Source organism: Pyxicephalus adspersus, chromosome 4 (genome assembly GCF_032062135.1).
Source record: "Pyxicephalus adspersus chromosome 4, UCB_Pads_2.0, whole genome shotgun sequence".
Taxonomy (NCBI): Eukaryota; Metazoa; Chordata; class Amphibia; order Anura; family Pyxicephalidae; genus Pyxicephalus; species Pyxicephalus adspersus.
The window spans coordinates 130649296-130664967 of NC_092861.1; the positions used below are offsets into that span (position 1 = coordinate 130649296).

Sequence of the window (15672 nt, forward strand, 5' to 3'; positions counted from 1 at the left end):
AGTGAATGATTCCCCTACATTGGTAATCAGCAAATGATCCCCCTACATTGGTAATCAGTGAATGATTCCCCTACATTAGTGGTCAGTGAAGGATTCCCTTACATTGTTGGTCATTGAATGATTGCCCTACATTGGTAATCAGTGAATGAATCTCTTACATTGGTGGTCAGTGAATCATTCCCCTTACATTGACGATCAGTGAATCATTCCCCTTACATTGGTGGTCATTATTGTTCCCTGTAGCATTGGGGATCGGTGCAGTGCCCCGTAAATTGATAGTTGGTACAGAGGACCCCAGGTGGTAGGACAAGGGCCACTTTATATTGCTAATCATTGGAAGAAGCCCCCATGCACTGATGAATAATAGGTGAAAAGCGCCCTGCCCCTAGTGGTCAATGGGAAAAATGTTCTTTCCTTGAAAGTCAAAGGGAAGAATTTTCTGTATAAAAGGTCGTAGGTGTCACTGGAAATGTATAAAAGACAGAAATAGCTCTAACTCCGGTTGAAAGAAGGCTCAGACAATGTGAACAAAAATGTGAACTATAGTAACATAAATATCCTTCACATAAAGGTCAGGCTCAGACCTTTGGGATTCAGCAATCCTGCACGCCCACCGGCGGCTGTCACCTTGCCAGCTGCTTGGTCCTTGCACTGCAGTGCTGGATCCTAAAGAAGCAAAGTCTGCACATTTGTTTGCTGGCAGCAGTGATCAATATTTTTAAAATGCGATGGGGATACCGGTATTTTCCCCAAGGCAGCAGTTCACAGTAACCAAACTGCAACCTCACGACCAGCCTGAACCAAGATGTCCTGGTAATCTGGGTGCTGTAGGGAACACTGACATGTAAAGTCATGTAATGGCAATGATCTCACTTTCTTGTAACATATCCCCAATCTCCAACATGCCTGTACTGTGTCCTTGTCTGACTTTGTGTCCTCAGTCCCTTCCTCAGTCTCCAGTAACTGTGTGAATGTACATCCAGAACAGTTCCTGTAGCCTTAAATACACTGATCTCTATGTCCGTCTACTGGAGAAAGCGTTTCATAGAACAATCCACAATCACTGAACGTACACACAATAGATAGTGAACAAACATCGCCCAATCAGATCCGCCAGGACGGTCGTTCATTTCCAGCGACGTTCATCGTTGTTGGTGGGCAGTCGTTGTTCACTTTTTTTGTTAGTGATTATCAGACGATCGATTGTTAATTGTTCGTTTCCAAAGCTAATTATTGCACACGTGCATGTAGCTTAAGTAATAAACCATAATTATGATCATTACATATACTGTATATAATTATAATAATCATGTAATACAATAACACTGGGGAACAATTTTGAACAAACTTTTTGTTAACTTCAATTTTTAAGCTTATATACACTAAAGTAGGTATGCTGATTCTGAAAGTGCAGTTAGTTTTCTTCTATCACGTCACATTTTCTTCTCTACCACTTATATTGTGATTACTGTAGCATGGATTTGTATTGGTTATTCATTTACATGTAAGATGGTGTGGTCAGAGTTTGTGCGCTGCTCTACGTAGTGAATAAGTAAAATGTATTTTTCTACTTACACACGTATTTCCTTTCTTTTAGATCATGTCTGGCTCTGCTGTTTCTCATCATAAGTGCCTAAACAACCCTGATTCATTTGTTATATCTGTAGCAGTTTCACCATTCCCAGTCAAAGGGTGAACATCAGCACATTTGTAGAGCAAGCCTATTTGGCATATTTCAACTTGGTGATCAATATAAGTCTTGGGCCCCTCATAAGGTGTGCAAACAGTGTGTGAGGGTTTACAGATGTGGACAAAGGGAACACGTGATAAGATGCCATTTGGTATACCTATGGTTTGGCGAGAGCCAGGAGATCATTTCAGTGACTGTTACTTTTGTATAGTGAAATCTTCAGGATATAACAAGAAAAATAAATGTAACAGAGTATCCTATTCTACCATCGGCTATACGCCCAGTGGCCCATTCAGATGAAATCCCAGTGCCGGTTTTCGTTACACTACCCTCTCTTGAAGAACATGATTATAGTGATGAACTAGAAGATAACAATGATGAAGAGTTTGAAATTCAAGAGGACTCTGTTCGTAGGGGGTTTGATCAGCATAGGTTGAGTGATTTGGCACGTGATTTGGGACTATCAAAGGCTTCAGAACTCCTAGCATCAACACTGCGTGAGAAAAACTTACTTGAAAAAGTAACAAAGGTATCGTACTTCAAACCAGAAAATGCATTTTTGCAGTACTTTGTGTATTGCCATAGCATACCTGGTTTAATGGAGGAATTGGGAAATCCAATCTATAACTGAATGGCGACTATTCATCGATAGCTCAAAGCGGATCTTAAAGTGTGTCCTCCTTCACAATGGCAATATATTTGGGTCAGTCCCAATTGGCCATTCTGTTTCTCTTTGTGAGGAATTTGCAGACATAACGCGTCATTGAGTTGTTGCAATATCACCAACACAATTGGGTCATCTGTGTTGACCTTAAAAGGGTCTTGGTCAGCAACAGGGATACACCAAGGATCCCTGTTATCTGTGCATGTGGGACAGCAGAGCTTGTGAGAGGCATTGGGTGGAAAGGAATTGGCCTCCAAGATCTGCACTAAAACCTGGTGATCCAAACATTCTACATGAGCCATTTGTTGATAGAAAGCATAATATATTCCACCTCTGCACATGAAACTGGGTCTGATGAAGCAGTTTGTTAAAGCTTTGCCAATTGAGCGGGATTGTTTCAAGTCCCTCACTTTGGCATTTCTTAGCCTGTCATTTGAAAAAATAAAGGCCGGTGAGTTTGATGGTCCACAGATTCAGCAGCTCATCAAAGATGAACATTTCATCAGGACAATGTCGGAAGTCGAAAAGAATGCTTTGTTATCATTCAAGGCCATTGTCAAGGACTTTCTTGGAAACACACGAGCAAATAACTTCCCTGAAAACCTTGGTGCAGTCAGTGATGAGCAAGGTGAACTATTCCACCAAGATTTGAAGGTCATGGAAGGACGGTATCAGGGTAGATGGGATGTACATATGATGGCTGACTATTGTTGGAGCACCCAGTGGGATTGTCCTAACACTCCAGGAAAAGCTATAGACCTAAATTTTTACCTTTACCGCTTACTCGATTATTTTTCAAAAGTTTTACTGTAAAAAAAATGTCATAGAGTAACAATAAAACCTTTGTATGAACAAAAGAAAATTAAATAAACAGTACATTCAAGTTAATATTTCATTATTTTTTCATTGTATGTAAAATGTGTATGTTTTTTTGACAAAAATGGAGAGTACCCTGAATCGTAAAAACTGGATGTGATAGCAAAAAAACGAACTCAACAAGAAATGCATCCCCCAGTGTAATCATTACATTGGCATTGTCGTGTGGCACTGCCACCTAGTGTTCAACATTGTATGCTGAATATTATTCCTACTGCAGAATTAAACAAAAGTTGCTGCTTTATATTTTATTACAGAAGAGACAAGGTAGCTATGTGCTTTTTACATCAGACTATTTGACCCCTTACTATTAACAAATAATTATTTAAGTACCACATCCCATAATAATAACTGTATAGGAATATGATATACTATTTAAAAAGAGAAAGAAGAAAACATATGTTGCATCATAAAAACATATACATATATCAACATAATTGGTGAAAAAGAATTTTTTTGCTAGTTACTAAACAAGGCACAACTATCATGTTTGCTTAATTTAGTGGTTGCCAACCTTTTGGACCTCATGGACCACTAATTTTTTGCACTCTGGACCCCACATGCATGGGTAGCCATGTGTCACTCAAAGTGGAAGAAACTTGCCCCAGAATGACGTCATGATGCCAGAACCTACCCACTCTCCCATCGCAGGTCTGAACCTGCAATCCATACGGGGGGACATGATATGCGGCTCTGGCCGGTGCACCCTCCCAGCGGGGTCCTTTTGCTGACCCTGGGAGCCACACGGGTCAGAGCTGCGGACCACCAAATATTTCTTGTGGGCCACCGGTTGGCAATCACTGGTTTTATACGCATCCATAAATCTCTCACACATCCAAAGATTATCTGAGAGAGCTCTAACACTGATGATTTGATCATGTTAACTTAGGTTACTATGCTAAAACAGAACATGAACAGAGCAATGTTTTGATATAGATACAGATATACAATTTTGCTTTCGTATGCTGATAAACACCAAATTCATTTTTTTCTTTCTTGATTGTAGTAAGATTTGGATCATTGCTTTTTGGTGCGGCTTTATTGCTACTCCAGCTTCAGTCCAGAGATAAAAAGGCCAAATACATATTGTTTGAACATATTTGCACTCAAGTTTGTAAGTCTGTTTTTATTTTATTATGTGAAAAGATGGCAAGTTGAATGTTCTGAACGACTTGAAGGAATATATGTACGTATATATATATATATATATATATTCTCTTTTTCTCCTCGATAACTCACTCTAGTTGCTCTATCATGATACTCCTGAGGAAGCAGACTAGTTGTGTGAAACGCGTTGAGAGTGTTGGAGCTCTCTCAGATAATCGTTGGACATGTGAGAGATTTATGGGTGTGAATTAAGCAATCATGTGATAGATGTGCTCTGTTTAGTAACTAGTAACTTTGTTGATGTTGATATATGTATATGTTTTCATGATGCAACATAGGAGAAGTTTTCTTGCAGCCCAGTTCTTGCCCTAGAAATAGGCCTGTGTGGAATGCCATCCAAAAATAGTCCTCAGGTTTCAACACAACAGGAATTGTAAGAAGTGAATTTCTATGCTGAACAGTGTCAAGAGATAGCTAGAAGAAGCTCTGGGATATTGCATGGAAGATTCTCTGGTTAGGAAGATTTGGTGCCTGTGGAATAGTTGTCTCTTCCTACCACAACTATGGCCTGCTTTACATGGAGTCATTTGGTTGCCAGCCTTTAGGGCCCACAGCTTTGTTTCTGAAATGGCAGATCAACTGGTCGCTTTCTGCATCAGAAGCTTTTACATATTTGCCAACAATGCAATGGGGTATTGGGAATTTGTCTACTATATCAGGGGTCTCCAACCCCTAGACCACAGTTCATTAGTGGGCCGCGGCCGTCTGCCAGTGGGCCGCGAGAGAACGGAGACCAGCGGTGGTCCGCAGCTCTGGCCGATGTATGGATTGTAGGCTCAGGGCAGGGGGCGGGTTGTGTCTCTGGGTCTGAGCCTGCTATAGGGGAGTGGGCAGGTTCTGGCATCATGACGTCACCCTGGGGGAAGTTTCTTCCCCTTTGAGTGACACACCGCTCCCCACGCATGCGCAGTCCGTAAATTTAGTGGTCTAAGAGCTCAAAAAGGTTGGGGACCACTGTACTATATGGTTTTAAATCCCCTGCATCACAGTCCATCTCTCCCCAATTGCCCTTGTTAATAAATGCTTAAATATTGCAAACAGATTGTGAAATGATTAATGTGTTTACTAAGAACCAGGAACCCCAAAACAACAGGAGGGCATGTGCTACATATGAAAAGCATTAGCTTACACCAGAATTCTACTGAGAACAAATGCCTGCCCGATTACAAAGTGTCTTTGTATACAACAGAGTGTATCCATTGTAGTGTTGCAGTTATTTTGCCTGGATTTCAATAAACACATTTTAACTTGCAACTGGATTGTAACAAAATTCCAAGTTCACAAAATACCAACATGTTACGCAGCACTGTACATTAACCCTTGATTGCGCTGGGCCGGTTCAGAATCTGCCACCTTTGGTTCTTTTTAATATGAATAAATGAAGAGGACCTGCATAGTGCAGAAGTAGTTTGCAGCTCATGGGAAATGCTGCAGGTTGGTGTTTTGTACCAACACTAGACAGCAGTGTCTGAAGCCTGAGTTAAGCTGCGTACACACTTGCAATTTTTGTCGTTGGAAAGGATCTTTCACGATCCTTTCCAACGACAAGGGAGTGCACGATGCATGAACGGTGCTGTACATACAGCACCGTTCATGCTCTATGGAGAGGGGAGGGGGAGAGCGACGGAGCGGCACCCTGCTGCGCGCTCTCCCCTTCCCTTTCATTAGGATCGGCTGTCGTCCATCGTCCGTGGATCCGGCAGGTCGGTCGTCTGGACGATGGACGACACCGACTGTACACACGGCAGATTTTCGCCCGATAATTGGCCGATGCCGATTATCGGGCAATAAAAATCTGACGTGTGTACGTAGCTTAAGACAGCCTGCCCTGATAGATTGTGGGAGAGAAGTGACTGTCCTGGAGCAACAGCGGACAATCCACCCTATCAATCCCACTACCCTAGAGACGTTGCCATTACAGATTAGATCTGGTAGACCAGTAACTCTGGAAAGAGTGCTAGAGAGCCAGGAGGCTAAAATTTGTTTTTTTAAGTCATGCTGTGATGACTTTGACCCCCTGTGGGGGAGAGCCCTGGAATTTGAAGTTTGTGTGCTGTTTTTTAATATAAAAGTTGGAAGAGTATCCTTAAATTGAACTGAAGCCTGGAATACCTCTCTAATATGAGTGCCATTTGAAGCTAATTTCCTACAATAAATAGACGCAGGGTATATATGTATATTTGCATTCCTTTAAATAGTTTTTATACAAACCTTGCTCACAACAAATAAGGTAATTCACAAGTGATTACAGCTATATCAGACCAGAACTCTTGTGAGCATATTACTTGTGTGACATGTTACCTCTTTTATTGTTCATGAAGCAGCTCGAGATAAGATTTGATCAAACACAGAGGTTGGAAGCCAAAGGGATAGATAGATAGATATCTTTTCTCCGAGACTGGCCACTAAATATCGCGACTTTGGTGAAGCTGAGGTCAGAGCATCTACAATAGCATCCACCACTTCGTGGCCCTTACTGCTTCCCTGTGACAAAGCAGAATTTACAGAATGGTTGACCTTCTCCACAAATTCCTTGCTGTAATCTTCCTGTGCATCTGCAGAAAGTGAATTCCAGATGTCATCAGCAGATTTTTGAGCCTGAATGTTTGTAGCTTGTGCATAATTACCAGGTTCTATCAGACACACCTGAAATAAAATAAAATTATAAGCATTATTGCCTTTTAGCACTGGGACAAATGTTCAGTTTCTACCACAAGCTTTAACTCCATGGAGTCTGTTTTTTTCTCGTCCATATTGTACAGAAAAGTAAAAAAAGAGATTTTTTTTTTAGTACAGCACAAAGTAAGCTCCAAACAAGTACTGATATGGATGGTTCATTGTTCATGTAAAGCATTTCTGTCTCAAAGAGATATGATAGCTTCTAGTTAACTGGCTGACTCTGATGCTACACTTGTGTTACGCGTGATCTGAAACATGCCTACAGATTAGAGAAGTTGGGTAAAGTCATAAACCATTAGGCTGGGTACACGTGTAGTAATTGTCGTTGGAAAGTATCTTTTGCAATCCTTTCCAAAGATAAACAACTGCGCGATGCATGAACAAACTCTGTACATACAGCGCCATTCTGCTCTATGGAGAGGGAAGGGGTGAAACAACAGAGTGGCCCCCCACTGTGCTCTCTCCTCTTCACTTTCATTATGATTGTTCCTTGTGTGTTGTCTGTGGATCTGCCAGGATAGTCATCGGAATGACGAGCGATTATCCGACAAGAATCATCTGACGTGTGTACGTAGCCTTAGTTCAGGTTCAGACCTGCTTCAGGACTGAGCGATCCCACATGGCTCTCGGCAGCTGGCATGTTGCACTTCTGCACCCAGGCAACAGTTCCATGGCACTAAGAAGAACTAAATCCTCCATGGCTAGGATTAGCATAGCCTTATTGCTTTTCTTGTTCCAGATCAGGTCAAATACTAAAGCAGTCAAGTCAGTGCAATAGCCAGCCATTTTCTGGAAAGACTAGCTAGCTACAGGGTCAGAATTTGGAGCTAGCTAGTGTAGGTGTAGCTTTAGACCTCATCAGGGTATTGCTGATTCTTTGTAACTTTTTTTTTTTTTTGAGTCAGGGGTAGAAGTTTACTCAGCTGTTGCTTAGTTTCACTGAGGTGTATATGGAAGTCGCAGACTGGGCTGTGATTTCTGATGCTCTGGATCTCAAAAGCACCTAAACAAAATTACAATTCCTTTTCTGAAAAGTTCACCTCATGGAAATCACAGACTTTTTTTTAACATATTTGAACAGGCAATCATTTGATCTTTATTATGTTACATACTTGAATAAAGACAAGGACAACCGTGCCCTTATTATCCAACAAAAACATTAATACATGTTTTTATGTACTTCGGCCTCACAAGCTGGTATAACAAAAATGATGTTTATAAATATTTGCCAATCACTCTCTGACCTCCACACAGTAACATGTTTTGAACCCCCTCTATTTGGCAGCATGGTGGCTCAGAGGTTAGCACTCTGGTCTTTACAGCACTAGGTCCCAGGTTTGAATCTAGACCAGGGTGCTATCTGATTGGGGTCTGCTGGTTCTCCCTGTGTGGGTTTCCCCCCACATTCCAAAAACATGCAGTTATATTAAATGGCTTCCTTCCAAAAATTTACCTTCAGCTGTGGTAATGACATATGACTATGATGGGGGACATTAGATTGTGAGCCCCTTTGAGGGACAGCTAGTGAAATGACTTTTTAAAGAGCTATATATTATATCAGCGTTACATATATACTGGATAACAATAAATATCCTTTATATACAATTAGATTTACTAGTTTACTCTGAATCATTATCATGGTCAAAAAAACATTCCTGGTTGAACTTTCAGACTGATGCCTTCATTTGATGATGCTGAATCTATAGTTGACTTAATGGCCCTGATAAATTAAAGCTCTCCAAGGCTGGAGAGAATACACGTTAATCAGTGAAGCTGGGAGATTCAGCAAACCTGGAATGGATTCTAAATTCCAGTTTTCAGATCGCACCAATGGTTATTCGGTAATACATGCTATAGATCTGCCATGCAAATAAAGTTGGTGCAATCTTGCCAAAACAGGTTATTAAAATATTATATATATATATATATATATATATATATATATATATATATACACACACAAACACATAGCATGGAAGGCCTAGATATCCAACTCCTACCTTCACTCCAGTCTGCTTCATTCCTAGTCGTAGAGAATCACAGAATTTCTCTAGGCCAGCTTTTGTCATGGAGTAAATGCCATTCATAAAAGTTATATAACTACTTATGCTCGACATAAACACCATACGTCCTGTAATTAAAGGCAACAAAGGAATAGGACAGTATTTTTATTTTCCTTCTTTGCTGTTAAAAGTTTTTTTTTCTTAAACTACACACTTTATAAACAAACAATTACTAAGCTCAAAAAGGAGATGTCAAAAATGAAACTCAAACTGCTGCTGCAAAAAAGTTACCCATTATTTTGACCAAAATAAAACAGTTTTGAGGCCTAGGAATTCTTTATTTCCCCTAAGGGAACACAGAATAGGTATATGGTTGTATTTCCCTTAAACACCATTAGTTTAGCAGACCCCGGATTAGATATATGCAGTCATTGTAGCTGATTTTGAAATGTTTGTAATGTGTTAATAAATATTATTTAGCCCAATGCATACTGGCTTACTATATAGTAAAATAGGGCAGTGTTGTAACAACAACTGCAGCTCAGATGTAATGTTTTCTGCAAAGTAATATAAACATTAGACACATTGAATCAAAATGTTGAGCAAAGTCTTAGAGTTGGTTTCCTGAAGAAAAAAGCCACAGAGTAAAAAAGTCTGTTCTGTGCCAGCATACTTTAGAGAGGGACCTTTGCTTTCTATTTAGAAGCAGTGGTCATTCTGCAAAAATTCAATATCCTTTTTTTAGGTCAGAGCCAGAGCTCTGTATCAGAGAAAATAAGCTTTGCCAATTGCATGGCTATAGAACTGATTCAGCAAGGAATGTGGTGAACCTCTGCTTGCACACAGAGAACAAGACCCCCTTATACAGAATGCTGGCAGGGGCAAACTTACTTAGACAATGACTGATTTCTAAAAAAAACAGTGACAGTAAAAGTAAGGACAAAGCTAAACAAATGCATGTCAGTGGGCTTTAGCGCATGCATTAACCCTAGCTGGCACTTCCTTTTAACAGCTACCCCAACCTATAAGGACACAAGCTTCCCCCCTGTGTGATGAGAGGGATGCCCCTGGAGTTAGCTAGGGTTGTGTAGCACTTGCAGGGAGTGCTAGCTAGGGCTAAAGTATGTGTTGTAATGCACTGACATGCATCAGTGTTGTATGGCTCTGGGAATTTGCATGCTGTGTTTTACAATGTGTTTAATGGAATGAAACTAAAAATACAATACCATATTAGCACACTTTATACTGATCTCCAGATAAATAAAGGGGTTTGTAGGCCCATGACGTGGGCACTTGCCAGAAGATGTGGGGTGCAAGCTTTCTATGCCTGGGCCTAGAAAGAAAAACAGAAGTAGATCTCACCTTTGCTTTTCCTTATAAGTGGAGCAAATGCAAGCGTGGTCCTAATGCTTCCAAGTAGGTTAATATCGACAAATCGCCGGTACTCTTCAATTGTGTGCCAGTCAAACATTCCCCATGTACTTATGCCGGCATTATTAACAAGGCCCCACAGTCCTAAAAGAAAATCACATTTTAAAATGGTAATAATATTTTACCTAGTTGTAGAGGGGCACCATTCTTCCCCTTGATAAGTCTCCCTCAACAATTCACATATTTGTCAGAATCAGAACTGCAGGGTACTTCTCTCACAACTTTACTCTCACAAACTTTAGTTTCTCTCACAAACTAATATCGTTAATCATAGCAAGGCAAGGCAAATTATTATTCATAAACCATGTGCAAGTATATATCTCACACTATAGATATGGGGTTCAGAAACAACTGGGTTAGGGATACTGGCAACCACCTTGAAAGCCATTGGAACCAACCACAAACCATAGTGAGGAAAGCTCATCCAAAGTTTTCTGGGAAGCCCCCCTGAATTTCAGTTTTATCCTTGCTGAGTTAGGTTTGGAACTTTTGGTGTTTTTAGAGAATGTTTTAGGAATCAAAGTTGAAACCTGGGTTGTTCAATGACCTGATACAGACCGGGACTAAGGGACAAAATAGTGCTTTTAATAGCAACTAGTACTTTAAAAAGTTTGCAGTTCAAGTGATCTCTTTTATTTGCTAATCTAAAATACAAACTTTCAAGATTTGCTTGAACTTTGCAATAATTGTTTCCTTCAGGTATATTCACAAATCCCAAAAGCTTGAATTTGTTAAAAACTCAAGTTAGCTAATAAATGGTATGGTATGGTGCATTCAACACAATAAAAGAGTCAACACAATAAAAGATCAACACAATAAAAGTGTACTGCTATTATAAAATGCAGAAATATACAATCAGCTATGGGATCATGATGGCAATAAATAAAAGTGGTTACCTTTAACAGGAAGGTTATTTTGTACATACTGCCTCACCTCGGCCACTTCCATATCACTAGAAACATCCAGCTTGATCACCTTCACCTTGCCAGGGGAGGAATGGTTTATTAAAGACTGAGCTCCTTCTCCTTCAGGGAATAGGCAGGTAGCAAAGACTGTGAAACCCATATCAAGCAACCTGCGAGCTAACTGATTCCCAAAGCCTGAATCACAGCCAGTGATGAGTATAGCTCGTTCTTCAGGATCCACAACATGATTCTGCCCCCATCTTGCATAGATAAAAATGCTTATCAAAAGTAATACCAGGGATATAATGACTGGGGCGTCCAAGCAGCAAAACATATTGGATGTGGGAACACCTGTGCAGTTCTAATATTAAAAGAAAAACAAGGCGTTTGCTGATGTTGAGAAGGCAGCAACAAACACTGCTAAACACAGCCTTCTGTCAGTACAAAGAAACACCCACAAGATTGAACTACAGGCATACCAGTCACTGACAGCATGAATAATTAAGTGGAGCAGCAAGTAACAGCAGCCCTGTTCTTGGGAATAGAAAAAAAAATATCTGTTTAAATTTTTTAATTTAGTTCATTTGATGGACTGTTACTTCTAAATTGAAAGAAGCATGTAATGCATTGATATCATTATCATTATGAGTCTTAATTGTAATTAAGTTCTACTTAAAAAATTTGGGATAAGTTTTTTTTTTTGCAGAAACAGACAGGTAATGTCTGTCTTACCTTTCTAATCGATCATTTCAGCTGCTGGTTGCACATGCACAGCTCAGGGTTAGTTGTCAGAATGTAGAACCAGCACATCCCAGCTTTCCATGTGATTGCTGGGACTAAATGAATTCTAACGCATTTCCTGAATCCTGGCAAATCAAAATGGTCCAAATATTGCAACAAGGAAGATAATCTGGAAGAAGATGGTGGCACTCAATGACGGAACAGGGACAGGTGAGTATAACAGGGTTTGGATAAATAAATAGGATTTGACAAGTATGATACTATGTTAAACAGTCCATTGGAGCAGTCGCCAACTGGTGGTCCGGGAGAAAATGTTGGTGGTCGGCAGAGCAATTACCTGGCCAGTGCGCCCCCCAGCGGGTTCCTTCTCCTGACCCCGCTGATCATGTCCCTTGTAGTCACAGCCCTGCACTGCTGTCCCCCAGGATGTTTAGCAAGCAGGTCTGAGCCTGCGATGGGAGAGTGGGCGGTTTCTGGAATCATGAGGTCACTCTGGAGGATGTTTCTTCACCTTTGAGTAACACGGCTCCCTGCGCATGCACAGGTTTTAAAATTATGAGTTTAGTGGTCCGTGAGATATATTCAGCAATAAAGATATATAAGCTTTGTACAATTTTCAGAACAGTCCCCAAAATATAATGAATGCAATTAGTTAGTACTGACGTGTTTCGCCGAAGGGTTTCTTCAGGGGAGGCAGGAACATCACTTAGAGTAGTTAAAAATGCTGAGGGTGTTTTTTGTACAGAGGTACACGAATGTGTAAATTATATATTGTACTACTTACGTATTCTATTCCAGGGGTCGAGAATTTGAGGCTGTCCTAGGTTGGTGAGAGGTGGATTTTACGGCATGGTAGATGTTGTAAAACTACAGGGTATAAAAGATTATAAAGGGGGTTTGAGCAGGTAAGCATTGTAAAAGGATGCAAATGAAATGGAATTATTGAGAAAGTCTTCATCCTTAATAGTTATATGTATGTAGCGGTAAAAAATGTGTTTCTTCATATAATAAGCTTGTGTAAATATTCGTTGGGGGGATTTTGAAATAAAGGTTGCCAAATGAAGTTTCCTGATGTGATAGGAGACTGTGTTATAGTCTCTAAATAGTTAAGCCCAACTTGCTTCTGTGGGGAGGCAGAACAAGGGCTGCTGTGGGATATGATTCCGCCTTCGTGAGTTTAGTATTGTGATAGTGCCAGTGCCAGCATTGGGAGACCAGAGAATATGTTGTGGTCTCTACGTAGTTAAGCTGCGATCTCCTGCGGGGGACAGAGCTAGGGCTGTTGCTGTGCTGAGATCCTGCCATAAATGGTGTGGACTGTGTATGTGTCAGTCTGTAAAAAGAGTTCTCTGCCAGCTCTTAACCCCCGTGGGTTGCCAGCACTATTCCTGTCTGACCGGACACCTATTGGGCATGTCATTAGCTGGCAGTGGAACTGCATTGATCTGTTGGAGCTATATAAATACTGTTTATTAATAATAATAATAATAATAATAATAATAATAATATACCAGGAAGAATGCTTGTATAAAGAAGGCTGTCCCTGCTTATTCGAACATCAGCCACAGCAGGTGGTTGGCTCGAGTCCCCCGAATGCCAACTAGTGCAGGGAAAGAAGGGGAGGGAGTGAATACAAATGTAGAAAGTTGTGCAGGAAATTCAGGAAACATGGGTTTTTTGCAGTGGAATGAGTTGGTGCCAACAAAATACTTACAGTTTGGTAATAACAAAAGTAACAATCTTTATCTTAATACATATCCCTGAGCAAAAAAACGACAATAGATAAACAGGCCATCAATCAACTTAAACATATTGATATGAACATTATTTTAACACAATCACTAAAATAGGTATAAAGACCTTGGTACAGGATAGGAATGCGCATATGTAACACAATCTCGGCATGCCCAGTTGCTAGCAATGAGTTGACTCCTGCGAGCGTACAAGGAATTTTTGTCTTGTTTTGTGTTTAGCACAGGTATTAAAAAAATCTACCTATCAGGATGCAGGGTGTTTCAGAAAAAGGTTATCTATTCATGTAGAAAAGGTAAGAACAGGTAAGAAGAAGAACAGGTATTACCTGTTAATAAATACCTTTCATCTACCTCTATTGTTACAGAATACTGGCAGCTGTAGTCAGTAGAGATGTGTACTTGTGTCGAGTGCATCTAATATCAGTGGTCAGTGAAGTGCCCCTAAAACCACTGGTGGTCAATAAAGAGCCCCCGGTGCCAGCGGTGCCCACTAAAGTGTCCCTAATACCAGTAATTTGTAGAACAAATATTTACCCAAAAATGGATATGTTCAAAATTGTAATTGACTTTTGGATGAATTGCATTAAAAGTTTTATTTATTAGGTTTGATTAAACTGCTTGGGTTGCAGTAAATTTTGCCATAATAAAATAAATATTTGTGTGTAACTTTTCCAAAATGATTTTAAAATATAGGCAGGAAAGACTTTTTTACCAAATATGGGCTAAGGCTGGCTATCAAATTTCTTTGTTAATTGCAAAGACCCTAAGCATAGTATTGTCAGCCAAGTTAGTGGGATAACAGGGTGGGGGTATAGTGAACAAAACATATTTATATAGTAATCAATAGGTTTATTAGCATTGGAATATTACTCACTAGCACCCCAATGCTTGCAGATACAATAGGTTTTTGTCCTAAGTCAATCAGAAACATTTAAATAAATGAGACATTTATACACATTCATACACAATGCGATGTAAAATAACTGTACCATCTATAAAGTGGCTTTAAAATGTGTTTTTTTTATAAACGTAACTTTTTATAAGTTACCTAGAAAAAAAAACAGCTTAAAGTGTCTTCCACAAAAAAAAAAAATATATATATATATATATATATATTTATATTCCTTTCCATTTATAGTATAAAAGGTCTTCTGAACTCTGGTTCTTAAAAAAAAAAAGGGAAGGGAGCAAATAGTGTGTAGCCCAGTCCTTTGTAGCAAAAACTAGACTCCAGTCTGCCATAAACAGTGGCAATTGGGAGAGGGTCTCTTTCCCACGATGTGAATCCTGTGTTGTGGGGGCCCCTTTAATAAGGAGGCCCTCATATAATCACCCCACCCTGAGAAATAAATACAGGGGTACCCTGTTCCCATTCCGATAAAGGGGTAAATGGTCCATAGAAATGAAGACACCACACTGTAGGATAAAATACCTAACTATTGACATTTTTAACTAATACTTACTATTGCAGTTCCAACAATGTCCAAATAGCACATAGAGTGAGATCAAGCTGAACCAATCATTCAAGTTCAACCCACCATGGCACAGAACACTAACCTCATCTCTTCACCAAACAAGTAAAAAAATTTTCTCACCTTTTGTGTTGTTTTTTTAAATTACTAATTGTTTGGTTTTGGTATTGCAAAGCCAGTTCAATATAAATGTACACTTTATTTTAATATTATGCAACACTGTATTGCTATAATAATAAACATCATATTAACATAATTATCACAAAATCTAATATTCTAGCAATAAAACC

The 15672-nt window shown here is 39.8% G+C and overlaps 1 protein-coding gene across 1 annotated transcript; it reads right to left on the reverse strand.

The window, feature by feature from the left end:
* Positions 1–3142: 3142 nt before the first annotated feature.
* On the reverse strand, positions 3143–12602 carry LOC140329390 (D-beta-hydroxybutyrate dehydrogenase, mitochondrial-like). Its single transcript, XM_072409630.1, has 5 exons — positions 12148–12602; positions 11407–11776; positions 10442–10594; positions 9077–9207; positions 3143–7043 (listed from the first exon to the last, which is right to left on the reverse strand). Exons 2-5 carry the CDS (start codon positions 11747–11749, stop codon positions 6711–6713), a joined length of 960 nt encoding a protein of 319 aa, XP_072265731.1. The 5' UTR covers positions 11750–11776; positions 12148–12602; the 3' UTR covers positions 3143–6710.
* Positions 12603–15672: the final 3070 nt, after the last annotated feature.

Bases quoted from the DNA above. Each gene is read 5' to 3' on its own strand.
- LOC140329390 (XM_072409630.1), bottom strand. From the start codon at position 11,749: ATGTTTTGCTGCTTGGACGCCCCAGTCATTATATCCCTGGTATTACTT. The intron at 9,208-10,441 runs GTGAGATCTACT...CTTTAATTACAG, and splicing joins ACTTATAAGGAAAAGCAAAG to GACGTATGGTGTTTATGTCG. The intron at 7,044-9,076 runs GTAGGAGTTGGA...ATTTTATTTCAG, and splicing joins TGAAGCAGACTGGAGTGAAG to GTGTGTCTGATAGAACCTGG.